The following is a 27,448-nucleotide window of genomic DNA, read 5'->3' on the forward strand; positions in this document are numbered from 1 at the left end:
GTACATGTACAGTATGTCCAAATATTCTACCAAAGTACAGCATCACTTAAACATGAACTCCTTTTCTAAGAGACTGTGTCAACACAGCCCCTCCTTTCGTTGATTGACAGAATTGTATTTTTGCAGAATGTTCACCCACCATGATATGCCCAGAAAAAGGATGATAGGGGTTCATTTGGTTAAGTAAAAGGAGCGATACCACAATACGTAAAATAAGTAAAAGTGGAGATGGCTAGGTGAAAGTCCTTGGCATCAAAATGTATTACTTACAGTACATCGCTCTCATAATGCATAATTAATTCATCATAATTGTTTTCATCACTATAATGTTGCAGCAATGTGGGACTGATTGTAATGAGTTTATCTGCTGCTGGGTGGCTTCATCTAATTTAGAAATTAATGCATGTTTTGTATTAATAATCTAAAGTAACTGAGATGTAGTGCAGTAGAAGTAGACCTATCACAAAGTGGAAATGTACTTGATGTAAGTACACATTCCTTGAGTAAATGCATGTAGTTATTCTCCACCACATGTACTGTACGTCTCTCACCTTAGTGCAGACCCCAGTCGTGGCCTCGCACAGCGTCAGGATGGAGTTGTTCTGGGCTCTGTTCAGCCAGTTGACGGCCAGCTTGGTGCTGGAGGACCATTTTACCATGGTGATATAATATTCCCTCCTGGAAAGGAGAAGACCATATCACACCGCCGCAGTGACAAGTTTCTGTAGGCTGTCTAGAGAAAGTGCCGCGGGGCTCCGCTGCTCATTAATTCATACACAGTGTGATACCATCATGGCGCTGCCACTCACCCTATTCTGGGGTCATCGGGTTTCTTCATCACGACGGTGTGCAGGGGACCGTTCAGACTCACCACTGACAGATGTGCCACAGGGTTCTCCTCCCCGGCCTGCACGGGGCGAGAGAACAACGGATCAGAGGCCGTGTTCATTTCGGCGAATAAAACTGTGGCGACTTCCTTTTTTCACTGACAAAAACTCAATAAAAACTAAGCTACTAAAAACTAAAACCATGACAAATAAAACAAATTATTAGACTAACAAACTAGACTAAGATTTAGGGAGGGACTAGTGGAGAAGAAATCCAGTATGGATTTGGTTTAGTTGCGCTCGCGCTCTGAAAATATCAGATCTACAAGCTACAAGCTTTAGATCGGCTATTTTCAGCATGCCATTGCGACAACATCAAGGCCAGCCAAAATACATTTCTGTCGATAAAAACAACTGTAGTTTTAGTGTTATGATATTTAAAATCAGTCTAAAAATTACTAGACTAAAAGTAAAACATTTCAGATGACTAAAATATGACTAAAACTGAATGGAATTTTATTCAAAAGACTATGACTAAAACTACATCAAAATGTTCTGTTCACAGGTCACACTGATCACAGGTTACATCTGATGCCGGGTTCAAGATGGATCAGAAGGGTTCAAGATGGATCAGAAGGGTTCAAGATGGATCAGAAGTGCCAAGCCTAAGGTATGCTCCGCCACACGACGGCACTGTGCGCCTAAAATAGCAGACCTACAAGGTCGGAGGTTGGCTGAAATAGCAGACCTAGAAGTTTGTAGGTTGGCTATTTCTGCGCGCAACACTGCCATGCAACTAACACTAAAGTCTTCAACGCAACTATAGAGGATGTCAAATTTATTGACAATAAACTGTGATTGCAATGCTGTGATTGTGAGATGTGGACCTGCCTTGGGGTAGTGATACTCCTGGCCTGAGGGATACGGGGAGCCTGTGAAGATTGGGAGCTCCATCTTGGGCACCAGAGTGTCATTGATGGTTGCGTAAGCAAGCCATTGGCCGTCCGGGGACCACCAGTGGGCTATGTGGGTCTGAAGAATCTCCTCTGTAAAAAAAATGAAAAAGGTGTAGCAATGTCATTTATAGGGATTAAAGCAAAACAAATCTCCTTACTGAAAGGTTTTGTTAGGCCGAGTCCCAATCTATGATATTATGAATTATGATATTTTTATATTTTACTGTTCTACGTTCGGCCAAACGGTGAAAGAAATCAAATCACATAGTGAAGCTTTAACCATTTAATTGCATAAAATGAAATGGTTAAACCAATGAAATATTTGGGTTTTATGGAAGATGCTTCTGTTCTGAACATGTATTGCTGGTTTGACCAATTCAAATACTCTAATCTTAGTGTGGTTCCCCAATAGGCCTGCAAGAAATACTGCAAGTACTATTGATAGAGTAACATCCTAAATGTATGTTTTGTAGTCTGCAGATCCATTATTTAATTGTCCAAACTTCGGCTGCAGGTGTGTGTGTGTGTGTGTGTGTGTGTGTGTGTGTGTGTGTGTGTGTTGAGCGTGTGTGCATCTGTGTGTACAGTATACATAATTGTAATTGTCTAAACCTCACATCCTGTACAAATGAAGACACCATCATGTGACTTAATTTAAACAGACACAAGTTCAGCAGGAAGCTATCTAGCTTCTGATTTATTGCACTGTCACTGTAGAAATAGAGAGACGTTAGTCTTATTTAACGTTGACAGTGTGAAATGTGTTTAGGCGGGTATAGAACATACTCATTGTTCTCTCTGGATCAACATCATGTTTTGTCATTTATCACGCAACACAGAGAAGAGGAGCATGACAAAGAATTAACGGTGTGACTAGATATGTGCTCACAACAGCTAATAATGATTACTATTGTCCTTTGCATTGGGGAAGCATTACTCCACATCGTGACACATCTGCTTCATTATGGTTTCAGAAACGCTTTACCGTCTTCTATCGTGATGTTGTATGATAATCGCTACACTGTCGGCGTTGGTCTTTGTATGTGTTGGTGTTGGTCAACTCGTCCAACGGGGTGAGATAAGCTGAGAGAGCCACAGTGGTGTAGAATGAATACCTGCTGGTTGTGGTATCATGCCTTCTACTGGTTGTGGTATCATGCGTTCTACTGGTTGTGGTATCATGCGTTCTACTGGTTGTGGTATCATGCCTTCTACTGGTTGTGGTATCATGCGTTCTACTGGTTGTGGTATCATGCGTTCTACTGGTTGTGGTATCATGCCTTCTACTGTCCTCCAAGCTCCCCTTTCTGTGTTTTGAGGGTGTTGGTCTTTGGCAATGCAATTTACCTGCAGAGCAACTGTTATCCAGCAGGGGGCAGAAGAGATCTGCAGAAACCCACACGACTAGATCATCTATTCTAACTCTGAGAGAAAGAGAAAATTAAATGGTTTATTTGATGAGCAAGGCAAATTTGCCTTGCTCATCAAATAAACTATTTCATTTTTCACCAAAGACGGAGTGCCATTAAATGGGGTACCGTAGCCTAATTCAGGTCAAACTTGGGGTACTTAAACTGGTTGAGAATGATCACTGCTAGAGCCGTAAAAATCTTCTCTCATGTGGGTCCTTAGTGTATATTTTCTAATGGGGGTCTGCAGGCTAATTAAATTTGGGGTCCTTGACATGAAAAAGTTTGGGAACTACTGCTTTAGAAACTCCTCACATCTTGACTTGTTGCGAATCAGGCCAGCCTGTTAATTTCAATAAAACGAGTGAAGCCTTTGATGAGTTCATGGTATCAGCTGTCTGTGTAGCAGCAGTGTTCACAAGGTTCACAGTATATGCCCAGAGAAAATGAGCCTGCTTAATTAAGTGTGGTCGGCATGTACTGAAGGGCATGGTGGTGACAAGAGCACAGGCCTGGTCTAAAATTGACTGGTGGGCTAACTACTTGGGCTAACTATAAGTACAGTACTGTCAATCCCAGTACTTCAGTCGAAGTATATAAAGTTGCTCTGTCTAATTAGCTTGTATTCAAAACTACCCCATTCCCAAACCTAACGTCTGAATGTTTAATCCTATCCATAACCCCAACCTAAATATTTTCTTAATTGTAAGTCTAGCTCTAAACATCTTTTTGTAACCATAAAACCACCATTTATCTTGCATTGTGAATTCACAAGTTTACAACGTCTATCAAATTCTACTATTCTACTATATTCTACTCTACGGCTGGAGAAATTTGGCCGGCCACACGCACACGCAGGTGAGGCAGAGGGAAGTAAACAGCAGCTGCCCAGCAGGATTCTGTACAAACATAATGATGTTGTACCTGTATAGATTGCCCACATGTTGTGTTTGCAAATGAAACGCCACCATGTCCGTTCATGCTCAAAGCTCATCAAACGAACAACAAGAGAGGGTACACTTAATTGCAAGTCCTGGTGGAAGAACATTTAATATTTCTTCATATAAGACCAATCCAGTGGCTTCTCATTTCCACTGTGAAGCTAAACTTTACAGGATACTTTAATTAACATCCAACAAGACATCGCGAAATTAACCATAAATATTTTTTGTAGGGAAAATATCAGCTAATCTCTATACTGTTGCTTTCAGCATAAATTCCCAGTTACTTGATTTAGACAAGATTTTTGACTGTAATATCAATATTGGTTAAACTTAGATATTCAGGCCACTATGCAGCCTTCAAATCCAGTCCTATATTGCGCTGATCAGATCATGGTCACTGAGTTATAGCCATTTGAAATGTTAGACACTGCCACATATGACCCTGTCGTGGCCCCTGTTGTGACTACTGTCATGGCAGATATCCAGAACAGCATTTGAGCCATGTTTGGTGATGATTGGAGCAACAGTGTGCCTGTGGCCCCTAGGGAACCTGACGTGGCCCCTGGTGTGACTATTGTCATGGAAGAATCCTGAACAGTGTTTGTGTCAAGTTTGGTGCAGAATGGAGCACGCGTTATTCTCGTAATTGAGGCTCAGATTGAGGGGATTGAACAGAACGTCCATGTTATCGCAACCTCACGGTTACAATATTATTAACGCTTCTGATGACTTTTAACGTTACAATGGTCACATTAGCTAAAGGCAATTTTGCTTCCTGTTTTTTGGGAAGAAAAGACCCCTATCCTACAGCTGGCGGGGAGGGACATTAGACTGAATCGCGGGAGGCAGTTCAAAGTGTGTTAATATAGGATAGGCACTTTCTCCCATATGATGGAAAGGCAGGCTCTGCCCCTGGCCTGAGAACTAGTTCTTCATAACACAGGTCATAACACACCATGAAAATGACTACTTTTCTTTCATGGGTGCAGTAGTAGCTTCTATAGGAAATATTATCCTAATCAAATCTTTGAGCCTTCTAGCTTATGTAAGCTTCATCATGACAGCCGAGGGATATTCCTGGTGACTACCAAAGCCAATAAAGATGTGGTAACCCTTGGACCACGTTTAAAAATGTAAAAATGTGAAATCCTGGTAGATTGCACTAGCACACACCTGCGCAAGACATTGAACCATATTTGTCAATCTAACCTCCACAACACAGAACATGGTACTATAGCATACTAGAAACAACATATACATCTGTTTCCTAAAAGCGTTCAGTTGTTTCACTCTGAAGTCATATAATACGTCAGATAGCAAGGCAAAATAAATTACAAGTGAATTGTATCACACACCATTTACTTTTCAAAAATATGACAGGCCCAAACTATACTTTGAAGGATTCCGCAACAGTTGACATAATCAACACTGCAACAACAAGCAATCTGTCACCAACATTGAGGCAGTAATACCTCTAGTCTCAGAGTGCAAACCAATACACTCAAAAAGTATTTGAGAGATATGTCATTAGAACTTCAGTCACAGAAAATGTTGTGTATCGAATGACACATGCTCGTGAACAGCTGCTGAGTGAGATTGCAGTGGTGCATGCAGACATTAATTAATGAACATAAGCCAAAACATAAAGAACAAGCTGTGTGGGTATAACCCTGAGGAGGTAGGGGAGCTGAAACGTAGCCAGCTGTGTGTGCTTCCAAACGGAGTCATAAACACCAACTCTAGTCACGCTTGGTGCCTCCCAGGGACAGGCTTTTAGTCAGCGCTACCAAATGAAATCAATTAAAAGTTTGTCAGACTTGTAACTTCAAATTTGTCTCATTTGTTGCTACAGTACCATCTATAAACAAATGTGCTCCTTTTAACCACGTGAACTCGTTAGCATCCCTTTTCTGGCCAACATTCGGCAGTAATAATAGCCGAACATTCTGTGAAAATAGCCGATCTACAGTACCAGCGCACAAGGTGTTGCAACTAATATGGTGCTGCAGTTGGAACCTACTGTAGCGACTAGCAAGATCACTGCTTTAGTTAAGAAGAAAGAATCTCCCACGTGTATGTGGTGTTGTAATAATATTGCACTACAGTTTTAATCAAGTATTTCTTTCCTCAGTGTAGCAGTGCTGGATTTGACGTTAGACGTTAGACGTTAGACCTCATAGAGCCAGTCTGCGAGGCCGTTAAAGACTTACCCTCATAGAGCCAGTCTGCGAGGCCGTTAAAGACGACTCTGTCTTGACCCGTCGACACCAGGCGAATTGTACGGCTGTCTACTGTCGCCCTGTAGTAGATGTTGTTCTCAAATATGAAGATCTGGATAGACAGAATGTTTCACATCAATAGTTTGTCGCTGTAGGTGTTCCAAAGTTGTTGTTATCGTGGCTGTGAGTGGATTTAGACTTTCTACTATAGCCTAAAAAACAGACATCTGCCATTACGAAAAGATAAATAATAACATTGCCCTCGGCACGCAGTGGTATTAGTCTGGCCATGATGCCAAGCTAACGCTATTTCCAGTTGTGCAAAACAGCTGCAACTGCAACGCTTCATACAGTACATATCAACTAATGCTTGTAACCTGATTGTAACTTTCCATCTACACGACAACATCAACACACACTTCTGGCCTATTATCACACTGTCTGTACCAGGCCATGTTAAACGCACTCTAAAAGGACTTTCATTAGGAGTCATGCTGTATGCATCTCGATAGCAACCCGTTATGTTGCTGATCAAAGCCCTGAGGCTGATGTAACATATGCCCTGCTCTCTCTTCAAATGTCAATCACATGTACAATTTACATGCACACACATACATGCATGCACAAAGGTTATGTATTAACTATCTATGTTATACATCATATACAAACACACAGACACACACAGATGTACACCCGTGTATACCCAGACAAATGGAAACAAACGCACACACAAGCGAACCGCATGCGCACACGCATGCACGCACACACACACACACACACACACACACACACACACACACACACACACACACACACACACATTGTGTTGTCCTCGTGCTGATTGAGACATCAGGCGCCGGGCGGTCTGCCTGTGGTGGGTCTGACTAAGCTGTATTAAGCCCCCTGTGGCCAGCCAGGATGCCACTGCCAGAGGGGATGGAGTAGACAACAGTACTGGCTGCAGGTGAATGTCTGACCCACTGTCAATCCACTCTGCAATCCCATTAATATTACCCAGTGTCTGTGTAAGCAAGGGGTTAGCTGTATGCATATTGTATGTTCAGTTGATACTGTAGACGGGGCAATAGTCTGAAAGAGACAAGGCAGGCTAGGCCTGTGTAGTGTAGGGCCACTCTGTGGTCACTAACAGAGACAAGGCAGGCTAGGCCTGTGTAGGGCCACTCTGTGGTCACTAACAGCTCAGAAGGAGCAGAGTATTGCCAGGGATACAGTACATAAAGCAGAGGAGGCAGGTGATATTTAGATGTTTTATTGCCTGTGGGGCAGTATAGGTGTGGAATCATTGGGCTGGGGAGGAGGAGCCGAACTTGAGTGGTGTTGTGTTTACAAACCTTATCCAATAAATCCAACTTGCTATATATATCTTGGCTTTGACTACAATAGGGTGACTAATTGAGGTATGTACAGTAGGTCAGTGACTTGTTTTTGCTGGTAGCAGTTACGCCATTATGGCTCTTAACTGGCAACATTAGAGACACCTGTTGTGCATGTGATGTGTGCATGCATGCGTGTGCGTGTGCATGCGTCGTTGGCATTACTCTGTACTCATAACCGGAAGATCAAGCAGGTCACATGTGATGATTTACTGGCCCAACCTTTATCTGCATTCATTTATCTACCACTACTCTCTGTGCGTGCGTGCGTGCATGCGTGCGTGCGTGCGTGGAGACACACGCACCCGCTTTGACCTGGCCCTGCTGATTGCCCTGTCATGGTAGAGTAATCGTCTGCAGTTTAATGACTTGAGGAACATAGATCACGATTCATCTCCCTGTTCTGTGCGTCACACACCTGATGCCTGGCTGCAACACACAGATACAGTACCAACCATCCGTCCAACCACCCATCATCTTTACGTTTAGAGGAAACACTTTACTATTAACCCATTTAGGACTGACACCAGATTCTACAAATGTCTTCTAAATCCTAACAGTTTTCTGAAAAACCCTATGTTTCTACGTTCTCAAAATTATTTAATGTCAAGGAGCCCCAGAATTACAACGTATATGTACAGTATTTGGCCGCCGACCCCCATCTGAAAATATGTTGTTCCAGGGACCTTCCATGCAGAAGCAACGATTTGAGTTAAAAACGTTCGCTCTGAAAGAATATATATTCAAAGATATTTTTGAGCTATTTTTGAAAAATCTTTCAAAAGTATAACATAATGCTTAAAACACCGTCCTGAATGGGTTAATCCAATTCAAATGAACATAATGAGAAATCATTACAGCCATAAATGGGAGTATAATGTCAGATTAGATGGAGGCAAAAGATGAAAGCTCATCTTGTTCCTCCCAGGTTTACCCGACTTCTCATTATAATGGAACACAGAGTAGCACAACAAAAGGAACAATCAGGCTCATGATTACTGTATGCAAATTAGAGCAATTTCTCCTCTGACAAAGTCCCCCAGAACACATTTGAAATGTTTATATCTGATCAAGATTCATCATATGGTGCACCCCCATTGTGTGCGCTCGTGCGTGTGTGCGTTTGCATGCGTGTGTGTGATACAACAGGGCAATTTGGCAAAAAAAAGAAAGGCAACACCATAAGTAAAATTTGTTTTAGCATCACATGCAAAAATGATGTTTTATAGTTATAGTAAGTAAAAAATGTAGTAGGCTAAATCATGCATGAAAGAAGACAGAAAAAATTGTTTGATTTTCCTTAACAAAATAACATTTCACACTTTTTTATTTTCCCCCATCTTCTCCTTACTTAGTAATTCAGTTATTTCCCATGTCCTCTTGGCTTGTACTTGTTTCTGCCATCCCTTATCACTGGGCGATTCATTAGGGATGGTGTAAAGGAGCATGTGTCTCCTCCGAGTTTCCAGCCACTTATTTTCAACTGAAAGTGGGTAATTTCCGCTAAATCCGTCTAAATAAATGTATAAATAAATATATATAGCATGTAGAGGGACACGCTATCCTTCTCAGTTAACCACTTCAACCCAGGATGCCTATATTATAAATATATAATATATATATATATATATATATATATATATATAATATAAATAGCAGCTCTACAAGCTCACAGTGTGTCACGTTTGCACTGCGTTGTAAGCTTGTAGATCGACTATTTTTGAAGAAGAGATTTGGTGTACACAGGGGGAAAAAACGGTCAAAGTACAGTTGTAACTCCCTCCTGCCAGTCACTAGCGTCGCTACTATGGTCATTTAGTGGGTGTATTGTTGATGAAGCACTCTCCTTACCAATTGCTGGTCTTGCGGTCCCCAACCAGCGTACTGAAGGACAGCGTTCCGCACCTCAGGGGGGTTCAGACTCCATGTGTCGCTGTTGAGATGACACGTCAGTATGTCAACAATACACTGTAAAATCACCAGTTTATCTCCGAAAGTGTACACAGTTGAGCATCTAGCATGCATACCAAATTGAGTTGGTTAAATGGTTAAATTGGGATATATATATATGTATGCTATATATGAATGTCTTTTTAATCATCCCCCCCGCCTTATTTATTTTAGTGTTGTAAAACGTGTTTTACAAGATGTTGTAAAACTGCTGCCCTCATGCACAGTCATTCATAGGATGAGTTTGCTACCCTGCAGGGCGTTTAAGCAATCACCCACAGTCTATTTTAACATACGCTGATCTTGCTCGACTGCGTATAAATCTGGAACATTTAGTGAAGTATGCTGACATAGATGGATGAAGACCTAAAAACAGGCCATATTTTTTTTGTATGTGTGCCACATAAGAATGGATGGGATTCAAATTAGCCCCACAAGGTGGCAGCACTAACAGGTCACATTACAGAGAACTGGTACTGTACTCTGAAAGACTAGTCTTACTTGTGGTGTAACAAGGCTGTAGATGATATGCAAGGGATAATGTCTGGACAGCTAGCCAGACATTATCCCACTTATTACACGGCGACTTACATAAAATAATAAATAGACAGTTGACACAAAAGGGCTATTATTTCATACAGAAGGATGGTCTTCCTGCTTTCTTTGTCGCACCTCCAACGGTGCCACGGTGCCAGCTGTGTAATAAAAAATATATAAAGACTGGTATGCTGCAGGTGGTCTTACTTACGGTGTAACGAGACTGCAGATGATATAACTGGCTGTGTAGGAGTGCTTGTACACCTGTAGAACCAAACACACGGCATCAAGCAGTCAGTGGAACAAATGGAAACATGTCAGTGTTGATTTTGATTTTAGTCTTAGTCTCAGTCTCTTGAATAGTCACCTGGAATGTTTTAGTGTTAGTCTAGTTTTAGTCAACTAAGTATAATAGTCGACTAAAATGTATTTTGGCGGGTCTTGTTGCCGTCGTAATGACTGATTTTACACTTGCTGAAAATAGCCGATCTACAAGCTCACAACACGCCGTGCTGCGACACGGTGTGAGCTTGTAGATCTGCTATTTTCAGCATGCAACCAAGTGTAAAATGACTTGTACTGGATCTCTTGTCCACTAGTCCCTTCCTAACATTTTAGTCTAGTTTTTATTTGTTGACGAAATTGTCAATATATTTAGTCTTAGTTTTAGTCATCCTAGCTTAGTTTTCATTTAGTTTCCATTTAGTTTTCGTCGGTGAAAAAAGGTAGTCGACAAACATCTTTTGTGATAGTATTAGTCAAAAAACATGTGATACGAGGAGGCACAGTAGCATGACGGAAGAGTGCACTCACTGGGGTTACGCCAAAGGCCAGCAGCACATGCTGCATGTCAGGAGACACTTGGTATTTGGTGGCTTTGTATGCTTCCTGGTTGAGGTTTGGAGAACATCTTGTTAGATGCAATTAGTGCTTTCTGCAACTTAACAAAATGTAGCAAAAAAATCTATAATAGTAAAATAAAATGCACAGAATGTTGACACTTACAAACATTTTGCTCTCCACCACAATGACCCTCCTCTTCGTGTCAATGTCCAGTTTGACAACGTCCCCATCTCTTGTACGGTACAGCAGCTCGTTATCTGGAAATGACACATATTCCATATTAAACATTATTGATATTTTAGTTTTTGCTACAGTATATTTAATAATTGACCCTAACGTGTGTGTGTGTGTGTGTGTGTGTGTGTGTGTGTGGGTGCGTGTGCGCGTGTGTGCGTGCGTCCGACGTCTAGACTACTGCCAAAGTATCATTGTCCGTAACATCAGCAGGACACATTACACACAGCACACACACACACACACACACACACACACACACACACACACACACACACACACACACACACACACACACACACACAGCATAGACAGACAGTAACACTCCACAGGCAGTATTTTCTGCCTGCTTTAATTTAGTCTATCCCTGGATAGTCTTCTCTAAAGCACGTACTGTGTCTTGGACACGCACCAGGCTGTTAATATCGATACGTGTTGTTAATGAAACGGCTATTGACAGATATTGAGTTTGAGCCATTAACTGGAATACTAGTTACTGCAGCACTATAGCGGACGGAGTCAACTGTGTGTGTGTGTGCGTGCGTGCGTGCGTGCGTGATGTACAAACTTGTGGCTGCAGTGGTGGAAAGTACATTTACTTAGTACAATCTTCAGGTATTTGTACTTTACCTGAGTATTTCCAATTTCCAATACTTTTACTTCTACTCCACTACATCTCGGGTCCAAATATTGTACTTTTACTCCACTAGTTACAAAAGTACACTAACCACTTGCTCTTAGCTTGCCCTATATACATTTCGGCCATTTCAAAATAACGACCTTGTACATCTGCTATTTTCAAAATCTTATTATTATTATACATTTGAAAACCTACCTGAAATGGGACATTCTGCACAATGAGTACATTTAGTATTGGTACTTCAGGTACATTTTTATGCCAATACTTTTGCACTTTTACTCAAGTCAATTTTGAATTCCAGACTTTTACTTGTTACAGAGTACATCTACATTGCAGTATTGATACTTTTACTTAAGAAAAAAACAGTACTTTTCCCAGCATTGGACCAGTGCCATGTGTCACTGTCCGCTCCACCTTGTGTTCCATGCATGGAGCCTCTCCTCCCATGAGAGACCACACTGCACCACAGAGAGGAGCCTCTCGTTCTCCTGATAAGGCATATCTGGAATGTTTTCATCCATCCCCGTTTACAGGACAAATATACTGTACGTTGGAGCTCATTAACCTGGATTTAATACTCTTGGGCATAATGTACAGTGTGCTGTTATATTTTCATGGTTTTGTGTCGTGGTGGAAAGTCAACCCCTTTTTCTCAACGGACGTGTCGAGGTCCAGGCTGGTTCCCATGACATTGTAAGCAATATGTCGCAGATTGCAAGACATGACTTTTACAAACTTAAGGTTACTTTAATACTGCTGAAATGTTTTGAAATGGAACCAGCTAGAAAAAGTGCCCCTCGGGGCACAGGTCTCCTAGCATTTGTGTAGGAGTAATATATGAAAAAGAATTATATGAAAAATCTAACGGCTCTGTGTTCACATGGCTATAGAGATAGTGTATCCCGATGTGTGTGACGTACAGTATGGATAAAAACTGTGCAAGAACTGTGTTTTGCTAAACATCGGCCTGATGGTGGTGCTGTAACAGGCAGATGCGAAAAATGTACAGCAAAGGTTTGCGCATACTGTACACCACGAGGCTGATTTGAAAATGTTTAAGTGGCATTTCTTCCTCTGCCTAGTGGGAATGTGTGTGCATAATTGCACGGAAATGGCACGCTGTGTTAAAGTTTGCAATTCTGCAAACTTTGGAAGGCAATTTTAGCCAATGGGGATGTAATATGGGGAAGCGGACAGATCCGTGTTGATCACATGACTATAGAGATTGTGTATACCGATTTGCATGGTGTATGGATAAAACGTGTAGGAGTAATCTACAAAAATGTGTTTTGCAAAAGTTGGCCTCATGGTGGCGCTATAACAGGCCGTTGTGGAGAAATTGGGGCAGAGGTTCGTCGTTTGCATCCAGGGAGTGTGTGCAAAGTTTGGCATCGTCCGGGTCAACGGTGCCGGAGATTAGCTATACACGGACGGACGGACGGACACACACACGGCGGACGGACGGACGTGCAAAACATACTCTCTCCCCATGCCTTCGGCCTGGTGGAGACAATTAAGGCGGAGTACAGACGAGGCTGAGGACTGCTTGGCTCAATATCTGATATCATGTTGGCTGAATGTGGTTCATGACAACTGTTACAGTTGATGACATTTTGCAGCGATAGATATAATCCAGTATATCCCTCTTTTATTGCCAAGAGTTGACATTGCTAGTGCAGGCTTAAGTCCAGGGTGTCAGGATGAAGCTCAAATCAATTTGATGGCAAGATCCGTGCTGGCAATATGGTCTTGTGATATAGGATGTTTTTGTATAGCTGTCGGGTGGAAACCTTGTATGTCCAAAAGTGTAACCTTTCAGGAAGTGGAACGACAATTTTCAGAAATAGTGAATATAGCAGATGAACACAATATGTCACGATGCGATGCATTGTGAGCTTGTAGATCTGCTGTTTTCACCACTTTAGCTTGACACTGTAAAAGTTGACAGCGACAATATTTCTCCTGCCCACATTTGCAACCCTGTGTGCTACAGAGCTGAGGTTGGTCTGGAAATAGGGACCCTCAGCCAAATTGCATTTTGATTGGGCACATAATTAATGAATTAATGAATTAATAAAGTTATTCTACAACAGCATTGACGCTAACCTCTTCAAATTAATTGTTATTTAAAATACAGAACTGTTTGTTGTCGTCAGTGTCAGTCCCCATAATTTGCAGCCTCCAGCTGGCAGGCTCAATCAATTTTCAGTGATTAATTATAGCTCGATCCCAGAAACAAAGGAACTGCATACAGCCAATCAAATTTGTTGGTGTGGTTTAATTGATTCATTGTAATAAAGTTTAGCACAGTTAGTATGCTCAAGTGTACTGTGTGCGTGTGTGTGTGCGCGGCTGCGCCAGTGTGTGTGTCTCTGAGTCTGTGTGCGCAGCTATTCTTGCAAATTGATTGGCTGTCAGATTTTCCATGCGCACTCCAAGTAGGACAAGGAAGAAGACACATAATCCCAACTGTTCCTTCCACATTGACATCATGGTGGCACCAGGCCGCTGTATGTTTTGGCCTACGGTAGAACTCTTAAACCGTAGTTTGTACAATCAAAATAGTTTCCTCCAGGATTGGCTACAATCAATCGCTCATTACCGCCTAACTAGATTTTCCACCATTTTGCATTAATCAAAAACATGAGCTCTCTGTCTACCGAGCAATGTTCGTTCCTACTCTAAACTATGGTCATGAAGTGTCTGTCATGACTGAAAGAATAAGGTCACGACTTCGCAAATACAAGCGGCCAAAATGAGTTTTTTCCGACGGGTGGCTGGCATCTCCCTTAGAGATAGGGTGAGAAGTTCAGTCATGCAAGAGAGACTCGGAGTAGAGTCGCTGCTTATTTGCCTGGAAAGTAGCCAGCTTAGGTGGTTCGGGCATCTGGTTAGGATGCCTCTCGAGCGTTTCCCTAGAGAGGTCCTCGATGCACGTGAGTGTAGCTGCAGTAGGAACAAAGGGAGTCTACCAACGCGCCTCAAGCCTGAAACGGCTGATCCGGTGCTTCACAGGTGCAAGGACATCATGAGTTGCATAAGGAGAAGAGACTGGAGCAGCACGGACATTAGCACCTAAATAAAAGGCTCTAAATGTCCGTGCTGCTCCAGTCTCTTCTCCTTATGTAGCTGCAGTAGCTTGCAATCAACCCTACATTTTTATCACAAAATAAATCCGAGATATCTCTTATCCTGTGCACACTGGTTCATTAACATTACAGATGTCCTGTGGTAACAATTACTTAATAGGATGTCCTGAAAAGTAATCCCATCCGAAGAGGGTTTCAATATCCGGGCGCTCCACTGTTCCTGCGCACCCCGTGCCTACACCTCCCGGGATCTAGCACGAACCGTTCTCACTGGATGTTTTACAGACTAATATCTCCCAGCGATAATCGACCTTGCAAAAGAGAGATGTAGGTTGGCAATGAATGTTAGTACAAGTACACATACGGGTGAAGGTGAAACTTTGTTCCTCTCCGTGAGAGTCCATGAGGGGGTGAGCGTAATTCTGAGCTGTGCCAAAATTCTGCCAAGCCAGGCGGTGATCAAAGCGCAACATGGATCAATTATGCATTATGAAGACCACAAAATATTGATGTGGGGGAACCGAAGTACAAGGTTGTCTCATTGGATTTGCTTTTAGGTTTTTTTTATCAGAAGGTCATTTAGCACAAAACCGAGACTGATTGCATTCATTTAACGTTGACGAGAAACAATGTCACACAGTGGCTTTTGTCCAGGGCTGAGAACATTCCTGCCGTGCCTCTGTGGCTGGGTGAAGGACACAGTGACACAGGGCCTGAAGTGATTAGATGTTGATATACAGCACTAATGAACCTTCTGACATGTTCATTATGCACACTAGATCTGTCATTCATGAGCTTAACCACTTGATATGCATTTATCAATGTTAAAAAGACATATAAGCAAACCACTTGTGCATATACTTCCTTAAAACCTCCTCACTGTGAGATGAGCGCAAACAATTATACAATATACACCACACTGTGGTGGATGCAAGATACTCACTGGAGCCTTATGGTATGAACTGTATGAGGTCTCCCTGTTTGTAGTTTTGTACACAGGAAAAAAAAAGGTACTTGCTGGCACCCGGTGGCTCAATTAGAGTGAATACCATTAAGGCTCAGTCCTTGTGCAGCGACTGAGGCTCTTTGCTACATGTCCTATCTCATCTCTCTCTCTCTCTCTCTCTCTCTCTCTCTCTCTCTCTCTCTCTCTCTCTTTCTTTCTCTACAATTTACAATTTACAATTTAGGCATTTAGCAGACGCTCTTAATCCAGAGCGACTTACATTAAGCAAGAACAAAAGCATGGGAATACATCACATAAAGACATTTATCATGAAACATGCGTAGCTAAGAAAGTAACAGTGGAATATCTATAATGAAACTATACATATAAGCTATACATCTATACTACTATGCTACACATATGTACTATGACGTGCTATGACTCTCTCTCTCTCTCTCTCTCTCTCTCTCTCTCTCTCTCTCTCTCTCTCTCTCTCTCTGTGTATGTAGGCCTAACTATCCGAACAATACATGAATATATTTAAAAATCATAATAAAAACGAACGAAAAACGATACTTCATATCTGAGCCTGCATACAGCTAAATAATGTCGAAACATTATGTCTGAGTGTCATTTGCGAGATATTAACCATGGCTATGGCTTGGACCACAAATGCCATCACTGCTATGAAAGTCAATTGACCTTGCATGACACCCTTTTTTTAAACTCCAAAGATGATGTCCTGTTCACATGAATGAATAGTACAGATCAGCGTGTGTTTGCTTGTTTGACAAAGTCAAAATTGTTCACGTCTTACCACTGAGCCATTTGGCATCTGGGTAATGGATGTGAAGGTCTTGTCCGAATACGTCCTCCACTGTCACTTTCTTCTTGAGGGCAAGACTGTCATCTTCGCCTGCCAAGTATGTCACCAGAAAGGGAAATAAAATGAACAAAATTAATTTGGCACAATTCTGGGTCATAACACCGTACAGTCAAATTCTGGATCATTGTGAATAAGTCTTGTCGCATTGGCCTGTCGAAAAAACAAATCTGAAGATACTGTATTTACTTTACTCCTACAAGGTTAGATCTTCATAAACAGGTTGATGCCTATAAAGAAATCCTTGGACTCCTTCATGAACATGTCTCTACTGTTGGGTGGAGGCGGGGGGGGGGGTTTGACTATTATGTGACTTCCTGTCCTTGGAGAGAACACTTTGCAGGAACTCTTTACAGAGCTCGGGTACTGCAATTTAGAAGGGTTTACAAATGAGGATGAGCCGAGACAATTACTCTATTGATCTCGGAGCATCAATTCACATCATCCTGCCTTGTCTTTATTTAGAACTCCCTCTGTCCCAAAACTCAAAATGAAATCTGACGTTGACAGCTGAACAGCAGGTGTTGCTGCAGAGAACAGAGGCACTGGTGCAAGTTAGCATGGATGGGGGTGGAATAGACAGGATGCAAGTCCCAGTAACACACAGCTACAGGAGAGAGCCACTAGATAGTAGACACAAGATGGCACATGGAAGGTTGCTTGGTTGGTTGACAGCAAATCTTTGGTTTAAATCTGACGTTGACAGACTTTTCAGTGACGTGTGTGTGTGTGCGCGAAAACTAGAAAAATGTTTTGCCAGAGACTGCAGTTTTAAGGGGGAAAGCCAATTTTCACCTCTTGGCAAATGGCATCTCTGATGCTGTGCCAATTTGACAGAAGACCGGAGCTATTACTGCATAATCATTTTCATTAAACAGGCCTGAATGCCATTACACATTAAAAGGGCCCATTACCTAGCGAGAAGATGACCTTGCCGCTCTGAAAAACCAATATGCAATCTTCAACCGGACAAACTTTGTCATCTACAAAACTTTATGCGTGCGTGCGCGTGCGTGTGTGTGTGTGTGTGTGTGTACGTACTAGGGGTCAGCAGAATGACTGAGGTGACGATCATTGAAAGGATGCCGATGATGACCAGCAGGGCAATGGCTATTCCCTTCCAATTCCGCTGAGTCGGGATACTGCCCACCAGGTCCTGAAAACAAACACAAACATGTTCACACACTTAGTTCATAAACACGCAGTTGTTGAACTGGACTCTTTACCAAAACAGTTTGCTGCTTTGTTCCCAAATTGGACATTCCAAACGTATTATCGATATAATTGCGAACGCAGTGATTGCGAACGCAGTGAGCACTTACTATGAGACCTAGCAGATCATGTCTGTCTGTGTGTCTGTCTGTGTGTGTGTCTGTCCCGCTATACGTCCAAATATGGAGTGTGTTGCATCAGCAATCACTCAGCTCCATATATGGGCACAAAAGGGACCAGGTCCACATATACAGTAACAGCGGGACAGACAGACAGACAGACAGACATGATCTGCAGGGTCTCAGCTGCGTTCGCTTCCCGCGTTTGCGCGTCTTACTGGTAAAGTATAGACAGATGTTCATTGTGCTGTGGATGACTACCAGCCATGTGCATCCTTTGGCTTCTTCCCGCGGTTTGTGGACGTACAATTGGAGCTTCCTCAGGCTTGCCCAGCCGACTTGAATGCTGTGGCTATATGAACGATACAGCTTCAGCTTTGGTCCCATGTAGGTTATTTATTTGCAGGCAGAGGCTGCACAATTTATCTATTCTGAAGACACAAAGGACTCTATAGCTGCCAATACTGTTAAAGGTACTGTGATATTTCTTTGTTCAAGTAAGGGTTCTATAGCTCTGAATTCCCTTGCGACGATATAGGTTGCAGTTTACTATGAATCTCGCGTCCGTCACGCCTCGTGACACGCTCCATACCAGATTAATAGTCTAACTCCTGCTTCTTAACTGTGCCGAATTAAAAAGCTCTGTTGTTTCAGCGCTAATCTACAAGCTCCCAATGTGTTGCACTTGTGTGACTGTGAGCAGATTACTTGGGATATGGTATAAATCTGGCCTTTACATGAAGTGGTGATTAGACCAGAGTGTGGTAAAGGCCAAAAGGTTATATGAATTCAATCAGGCGGCATTCTGGTCTCGTTAGCATCGCATAATCAGCCTTCTAGAACCGAGCGACCACTGCTTCTTCACACACAGCGCACAAAAACACGCTTGCACACGTGCACACACGCACACACACACGCATGCATGCACAAACCTCATTAGCTTGTAGTCCAGTGACAGTGTTGTGTTGGCTTTGGTCTGGCTGTGTAGATAGAGACCATGTCTACTCTTAATTGGTAACAAGACAATCAACTGCTCGGGATCAATACAAAATACAGGAGCTATGTTCCCCTTCCAGACTCACTATGAGTCATGACTCATTCTCTCTGTGTGTGTGTGTGTGTGTGTGTGTGTGTGTGTGTGTGTGTGTGTGTGTGTGTGTGTGTGTGTGTGTGTGTGTGTGTGTGTGTGTGTGTGTGTGTGTGTGTGTGTGTGTGTGTGTGTGTGTGTGTGTGTGGGTGTGTGTGTGTGTGTGTGTGTGTGTGTGTGTGTGTGGTGGCTTTATAGAATAGGACACAGCCTTGTGATGGCTGGAATTAGTCACTATCCTTACAACAAATATGAATTTAAATTGTATGAGAATCAAAAATGTGTGCTCTCTGCATGTACACTCCATTTGCACCCACTGTCATGTGCTTGCTAAGCGAATCAATACCAAAGGCAGTGAGTGTATCTAGGAAAAATGGCAACCACATCAATATGATGATTCATTGCTGCATTGGTATCATCTTCACATAAAAAGAGAGGATTTGAAGATAAGGATATGGAGTTGTATATGTGCAGGATATTAATCTCCTTCGTCACATCCTAATAGAAAAGCCACCCGCCACTGTCTCTCTGCATGTGACATCGGCAAATATCTGCAGACCTCTGACCACAACAAAGACAGACTTTCGTGGTGGTATGACAGCTTTAGAGATAAACGCCCTGTATCTGCATGTACCGTTCATTCTACAGGTCATTGCTCATTTTAAAATCGACACCCAAAGATGGCAAGCGTTTCAGACAAGGATGATAACAGCCAAATACAGCCGGTATCGTTTTCCCCAACACTGCACTGCAAGGGAAGTCTTTAATATTACATGGGCGAGGATAGAAATGTTGTCGAGTCAAGAAGTATCCAGTTCTGTTCCTCTTGAACTTGACTAAAGGAGCACTGATCCATAAATGTGTGAGCTGGCTCTGTGCAACATAATGCTGGTAAACCTCTCTACCTCAACATTTAGACACCCCAGTATTGAGTTAAAACAGTACATTCCAAGCCTCTGCTCCTGTATTCCATGTGCTCGTTGGGTTGTTCAGATTGAGCAGTGGGTTGGACTACAAGTCCTAGAAAGTATAATGACTTCAGAATCACCCTAGTTTCTGAATTTTAAATACATGTCCCATAGGCTCTGTGGCTCTATTTTGGGCTGCAGGGAATGTGTGATGCCGTGGAGCACCATCACTATCACACCCAGTTATTCCGAGATTTAGGGTTCACTTCATTCCGTAAAAATCGATGAATTCTGTGGAGTGACTGTGTGCGTACGTACACGTGCAGGTATTTGTTTCTGTTAACTCAACTTTATTGTCACATGAGAGGTTTATACAGTAGGTGTAAAAAAGTCGTAGCCTACAAGCCCCGTCATTTCATAGTGTTCCAGTTCCAAACGCTAACGTTTTTGTGTCATCACTTGCAATTTCACTTGTTATTGTTAATCCTGTATCCTGTATGAGTTCTCTCTGTCTCCAACTTAAACAATCCGGGGTACAGTATAGACAACAATATGTATATAAGGTGGGTATACGACTACGTATGCGTTCTGAGGTAGCACCATGACCAGTTTGTCATGCAACCTGTGAGATGAGTGAGAATCCTGGCAGCTACCACTGCCATTTGCACTGCCCACTCAGTTTAAGCTATGCGGTTCCTTTGCGGTGACAATGTGCAGATGTACAGTACAGTATGTCCACACTGTCTGTCACCACACAAAAGTGAGTTGCACTGTTTGTTGGCTATTGATATATGGCCTGTATGAGTTGGACTATCAAAACATTATAATGTACTGTAGGCTAACTGGTAGTGATGCTGTTTGGAGTCAATGCAAGGGTCACACTTCTACACACTTCTGTCACTCAATATTATCCAAGTCAAATCTACCGTTTCAGTTGGTCTATTCACTTTTACGTTAAATCAAATACGTAAAAAAAAGCTGCAACTACGCTAGTATAAGCTGTAAAGTCAATCACCATTACATCATCAGGCTGGTCGGTTGGAGAGATGATCCAAATGTTTTAAACACACATGAGAGCTTATCATGAATTACTGTATGAATGAAAGCCATAACTGCTGGCTGTAACATGGCATGGGGCACATATTGTACATATAGTTTAGACAGATGCTAGGTTCTTGGTTTACCTGAGGCACGCCGCACTACACTGTCTCTCTGCATTACAGTGTCATGTGATTACATTGTTTATTGTGAATCGCTCTGAATATGAGCGCCTGCTAAATGCCTGAATTGTAAGTTGTACATAAGTCTATAGCAGAGAAAAGGTCCCGCACACTGTCAGACACTTGCCAAAATGTTGCTCCTTATTGGGTCGACCGAAACGTCGACCCAATAAAGAGCAATATTTTGGCAAGTGTCTGACAGTGTGTGGGACCTTTTCTTTGTTTTTCAAAGATACCCTTTTTAATGTATGCTCTATTGCCCCCACCTGTCACTAGCCTTCTGAGGTGTGCATTGGCCTTTTGCTAAAAAAGGAAAAAAAAAGTCTATAGCAGAGACATCCATAGATACAAATGGATGATGGTTAACATTATTAATTATTATTAAAAATAGTAAAATTTGATATGGACATGGAGACATTTCTATAATGTCTCGAGTTGTAGGATAAAGAATAATTTCTAGTTGCATTATTCACCTTGTCATCACCATACATTTTTATTTCATTTTAAGATTAATGTGACGGGTAGGCATACAAAAAATGCACATAAAACATAATTCAGATTGCCAACTACAGTCAGTTTGCCCCCTTGCCTAATTTTTTTATCCTACCCCCAGTCCCCCGCACCAACCACCATTGACAAAAAAAGGGAACAATATAGTAATAATAATTATAATGATAACAACTATTAAATGCAACATAAAACTAGATTATTTTAAATTAACAAATTGTAGAAGAAAGAATCCCTCCCAACCCACCCAAAGAAAAAGAAATGAGCAAAGAAAAAGGGGATTATATACAGATATAAATAGTTATATATGTCTGGCTGATGCGTCCAAAGAAAGCCTCTATACTTAGTAAAGTCGACCTGATTACTGTAGCTCGGTAATTGGTGTGTTCTTTTCCCCATTTATACCAAATCTATGGCAAAAATAGCTCTTTGGTGAATGTTAACCCCAGAATTTGAGGCTGACTTCAAATGGTGAAAGTAGAAAAAGCGTATCACTGCTCAAGGAAATAAGGACCAGTGTTACACCAGTGTTTCCCAGCCTGGGGTCCAGGACAGGCCACCTTTGGGGGGCACCAAAGATCACAGACAAGGCATGTGGCATGAACCCTTGTCTGTGTTTAACATGTTTTAAACATGTTGCACACAATCATCAACTTTATTTCATCCACTTTCAACCTGTCATTATTGTCTAAAACTTTTCAAAAGGTTTTAAAAAAAAGAGTGAACATTTCAGATCTACATGCTCACAATGCGTCACAATGAGACACATTGTGAGCTTGTAGATCAGATATTTGTGCAATTTATCGTACAGAAGTATAATATAGTGTTTTATAGTGTGCGTGCATGCGTGGGAGGGTCTCAAAGGGGAAAAGGTTGAGAATCACTGCTGGACACCCCATTTTGATAGTTATATGATGCTGAATGTCTACATTAAGCCATCTCCTTGCGTTAGTCTGTCTGAAGAGCATGCATGCATGCATGCATGGACAGACAGAGGCTGATAACAATAAAAACTAAGCTCGGAAAGCTCCATCAATAAATGAGCAGTGGAGCCATTTCCACTCGCTGTTCTCTTCAGACACCACGCCATAACAAAGCCTGTGCATTTCCCTGTTGCTTTATGTCCGTCTGCTGACTTTTCCAAAGGGGCTAAACAGTTACATCTTTCAATCCATATTTTGTTGCTATTTTCATTCCATTTCCAGACAAAGAGGCAATAAGAATGAATCATCCTTTAAGAATAAGCCCCACTTTATTCTCTCTTTCCTCTCTGTCTGTCAGTCTCTCTCTCTCTCCTCCTCTTTTTCTTTGGCTCTCTATCTCCTCTCTTCTCTCCTTCTCTCTCTATCTCTATCTCTCTCTCTCTCTCTCTCTCTCTCTCTCTCTCTCTCTCTCTCTCTCTCTCTCTCTCCTCCTTCTCCATCTCTATCCTTCCCACTTTCTCTTTGTCTAACCATCTCTCTTTCTCCCTGCTTGCTGGTGGAGTGTGAAATTGATCTCTCCAAGCAGCACCTGGTTTCCAAGGGAACCAAGAGAGTCATTGGAGTCAGATGTGCAGTGGAGACATAGGAGGCGTGGGATGGGGGGGGGGGGGGGGGGGGGGTGGTGAAGGGGGATGTGGGGTGGACTAATATTACTGCTGACAGCAGCATGGGGAATCGGGGATGTGATGTTCTATCCCAAATAAGAACCGCCACACAGTGTACTCTTTATCCTAGTTGGTTTATTTTGAAACAGAAAAGTATTGCTTCCGTTGGAACAAATTGGAGCTTCTCCAGTGCAACATTCCCATTATGAAGTCTGGACAAGCAAAACACTTGAAACACCCTAACCTACATCCTAATCAGTTACCTTGTCATTAGCAGAACCAGCCTGTGCAATAATGCACATTTTACCAAATACACTACACTCCTCCCCACAAATCAGTTCCTGCCTTATACAGTAGATTCAACCTATCATGCAGGTCCTGACATTTATCTTAGGTCTACTAAGATATTAAAGCCCTTTCCTCACCATCATCTCGCCCACTATCTTTTAACACCTCTGGCTCCTCAAGAGGATTCTCTGGTCCACATGGCCACCCAACCTTGCCCTGAAAAGCAACCAAATACTGCATGTGACAGGGAACCATTTGTTCTCCTTACCCTCCCCCATGCTGCTTGACCAAAACCTTCTGTTGAGGCTGCACCCTCTTGTCTCACATGGTTTGTGAAAGGTTAGGCTGCACCAGTGACAGCCTGGTGCTCAGCCAATGTCCCAGAAACACTTCTGCAGGTACTTTACCCTTCATGCTATAGGGAGAAACAAACAGAAAGTTCTGAATACAGTTCTGCATGGACGGTGTTCATAGTCCAGGAAGGAGGAAAATATCTGCACACCGCTCTTCCGGGCATCATTTACTTCACGCCTTTTAATAAAACATTTTTGGGAGCATAAAGTGTGTGTAAAAGGGTGTGCTTTTCCTCTTTCCAGTGTAGCCTGTGTGATCTAGCACCCGTCGAATATTGGATGTGAATGCACCTCTTGGACTGCATTTGATGTTCAGAGACAGAGTCGAGTTGTCAACACATTTTCTGCACTAGATGCACTGCAGCACTTTTTAGATGCTGGGTGATACGGAGCTGAGTAAATGGTTTTAACTACATTATTATTCTTTGGGAGGTCCTGAAATGTGTGACTGAAAATTGGGCCCATCATATTCTTATGATGCAAAGAAGCCCCTCACACCCTCCAGAGTTGTCTCTGCCACTGTAGTCATTAACACCACTTCAAACCACTTAAGATTAGCTGTCGATCAATACCATAAACCTGTGTTTTCCCTTTTTACACAAAATCGACATGCACTCTTTACCATGGTCCCACTGCCAAAGGAGTAATGGAGCATTTGCTGTACATTCAACTGATGCACTTTATATTTGCTGACGAGGGCATTCTTTTGGGTGTAACCACCCTAGAACCCCCCATGGCACAAATGACTTTCCACTGACTGTTCCGTTTGTCACACCCAGTGGGGTTTTAGTTCGACATCAGTTACTGTACATGTTATGGTACTGAATTTCACTTTATAAAAAATATTATATTATATTATATTTATTTTGATTGGCAGGAAAGGGAGTGACATGTTGCACCGGTTGTGATAACTCTCATCATCTAACTCGAGGTGCTGATAAGCCTGTGTCAAATACAGCTTAGCTTCTCTCAGTTAATGCTCTCAATATGTGTAAGCTTTGCCGATAGGGGCATAGGACAGGAGCCTATCTCCTGTTACTGTAGTGTGAGGCAGCTTGACTTACAAGTACACTCCCTGGGCATGACACTAGTATGTCGCAGGGACTTACCCCCAATCCATCCCTTGATGCTGAGTGCCTGCCAAGCAGATAATCTTTGGTATGACCCGGCCGGGGATCAAACCCCGACCTCCCAGTCTCAGGGCGGACACTCTAGCCTAGAGTGCAACCTTCAGCACCCTTCAGCACCATGGACAGCGAAGCTCTGACAAAATACAGACCATCCAAGTTTTAAGCCACGGTGAATGCAAATGTAGACGTTATAAATTATTTTCCCTTTTCCCTATCTCATGGGAACAAGATTTTGGAAAAGAATATCTTATATAAAATGTGGCTTATGGGAGGATTTTAATTTCCCAAATTAGGTGTATTTTCTTGCAAACGAACCTCTGGCTGAGGCTATTAAAACAGACATTAATGGCATTAAGATTGCAGCAATAAGCACTCGGGTGGTGCAGTGGGTGAGCTTGGGTGCCTGCCCACCAACGCAGAGGTTGTGGGTTCGAATCCACTGAAGTGCATCTGGCTTTGTCAAGCATCTATATACGCACACATTTGGCCCGTGTCCGAGGCGGAAGCTGGGCGGGGAGGGTGAAATTTGTCACTGGCTGGGGTTCCTCCCACTGAGTAAAGTAGAAAAATCATGGCACTTCATCTTAAAAAGATATAAAGTTAGTAAATAAGTTACTTGACAGTAACTATAATGATATTACCCAATTTGCAAAATGAATGCATAACATAGCCATGAAAGTAATAACATTATGCAAGTCATTACTTACAGTATGAGATATGTTACCCCCAACACTGTCTACCTTAATGGTGTGTCACCTTTCCATTAGCATAAGAGACACTCCGCAACACTCCAAATTAGATAACCGTCTCAAGGCCCACGGCTCAACAATATCATCAGCAGAGAAGAAGACTGCGTTATTGGCTCTGCCTGGGTGAGCTAAATAAAACTATGTGGAAAGAAAAGGTAATTTATTCAGTGCTGGCTTCTATGCCTTGTCATTGGCATGCTGTAGCAATAATAACTTTATATGTGTGTGCATTTGACTAAATACACTCACTAAATAGGATGAACAAAAGGGAGACCTTTGAAGAAAGGGGAAACGTTTGCCGGAGGGGTGTCGTTTACTGGCTCAGAGAGTTCAGACATTCATCATACCATCTTTATGGCGGCAGTTCCCCAATCAATCTGTGTGTAGTGTAGGGTCAACCTGTTTGTAGGCCAAAGGATTGATGGGGTTTCCGATTTTACGGGGCCAGTTTCGAATTGCAGCCGTCCGTAGGTGCCCTTTGAGAGCGGTTTTGAAGGAGTCAAGGGATTTGCATGTCTTAATGACTTAATGGCGTAAAGGGAGAGGAACCATAGACAGATGATGATTCCCCCTCCCCCCCCCGCTCTGTACACCCCCCTTCTTATTTTTGAGGTTTAATGTTTGTTTTTAGTTCAATGTTTTAAAAACGTCATTGACAATGAAGAATTTAATGTTTGTTTTACATCACCATTACATCACCTAATCATAGCAACATGAGTTAGACTTTAATATATTAGAGCCCCTCACTTCACACAGGTGTTATTTTTTTAATATTTATATACCGGTAGTTTTATATTTTGTATTGATATTGAATTTTGTTGCTGTTTGCATCTCTGTCTAAAAAATCTATCTAAAATGAGCAAAAGGGAGACATTTGAAGAAAAAGGAAACTTTAACCGGAGGGCTGCTGGTACTAGCTTGTGTTCTTTACTGGGCCAGTGATGTCTTACACTCCTCATACAATCTATAGGGCAGTTGTTCCCCAGTCACCGTCCGTGTAGTGTAGGGTCAAACATAAGGGGGAAGCAGAGCACTCACTCTGGACACAGAGGTAAACTTTCCCCCTGGAAGGCCATCAATAAATCATGGGGGGCATTAACGAGTTAGATGAAGAATTCATGCTTGATGGGTATTGGATCAGGATTGCAGCATGCAGGGCACCTTTGTCTTGTGTTCAGGTTCCCTTTTGTTCCTGCTGGAAATGTTATGCAGACGGTGTTGAAATGGATTGAAGCCTGAGTGAAGACAATTAGCCCATGTGTCAGGAGGCTATAGTGGAGGCAAAGAGACTGCTGTGAAAACGTCTAGATGATGGTGATGATGATGAGAGGACAGCTCTGATATGGAATACGGTGCATAAGGGAACAGATCAGCCCTAATCAAAGCTTTGAACTGTATCTAACCTGACAAGACAGA

General features: G+C 42.3%; 1 protein-coding gene across 5 annotated transcripts in view; it reads right to left on the reverse strand.

The window, feature by feature from the left end:
* LOC308326355 (A-type potassium channel modulatory protein DPP6-like) overlaps positions 1–27,448 on the reverse strand; it is an 88,019-nt gene that overhangs the window by 9,633 nt on the left and 50,938 nt on the right. For all 5 annotated transcript variants that reach the window (XM_080779173.1, XM_080779171.1, XM_080779172.1 and 2 more), the window contains exons 2-11: positions 17,913–18,027; positions 16,806–16,904; positions 11,242–11,336; positions 11,050–11,124; positions 10,448–10,500; positions 9,601–9,682; positions 6,347–6,467; positions 1,719–1,873; positions 810–907; positions 552–678 (exon numbers count right to left, since the gene is read on the reverse strand). In XM_080779173.1, coding sequence (XP_080635299.1) covers positions 552–678; positions 810–907; positions 1,719–1,873; positions 6,347–6,467; positions 9,601–9,682; positions 10,448–10,500; positions 11,050–11,124; positions 11,242–11,336; positions 16,806–16,904; positions 17,913–18,027 — 1,020 coding nt within the window. The remainder of the gene's footprint in view (positions 1–551; positions 679–809; positions 908–1,718; positions 1,874–6,346; positions 6,468–9,600; positions 9,683–10,447; positions 10,501–11,049; positions 11,125–11,241; positions 11,337–16,805; positions 16,905–17,912; positions 18,028–27,448) is intronic.

The sequence above is a fragment of the Protomyctophum bolini genome, assembly GCF_963924005.1.
Source record: "Protomyctophum bolini genome assembly, chromosome: 12".
Classification (NCBI taxonomy): Eukaryota; Metazoa; Chordata; class Actinopteri; order Myctophiformes; family Myctophidae; genus Protomyctophum; species Protomyctophum bolini.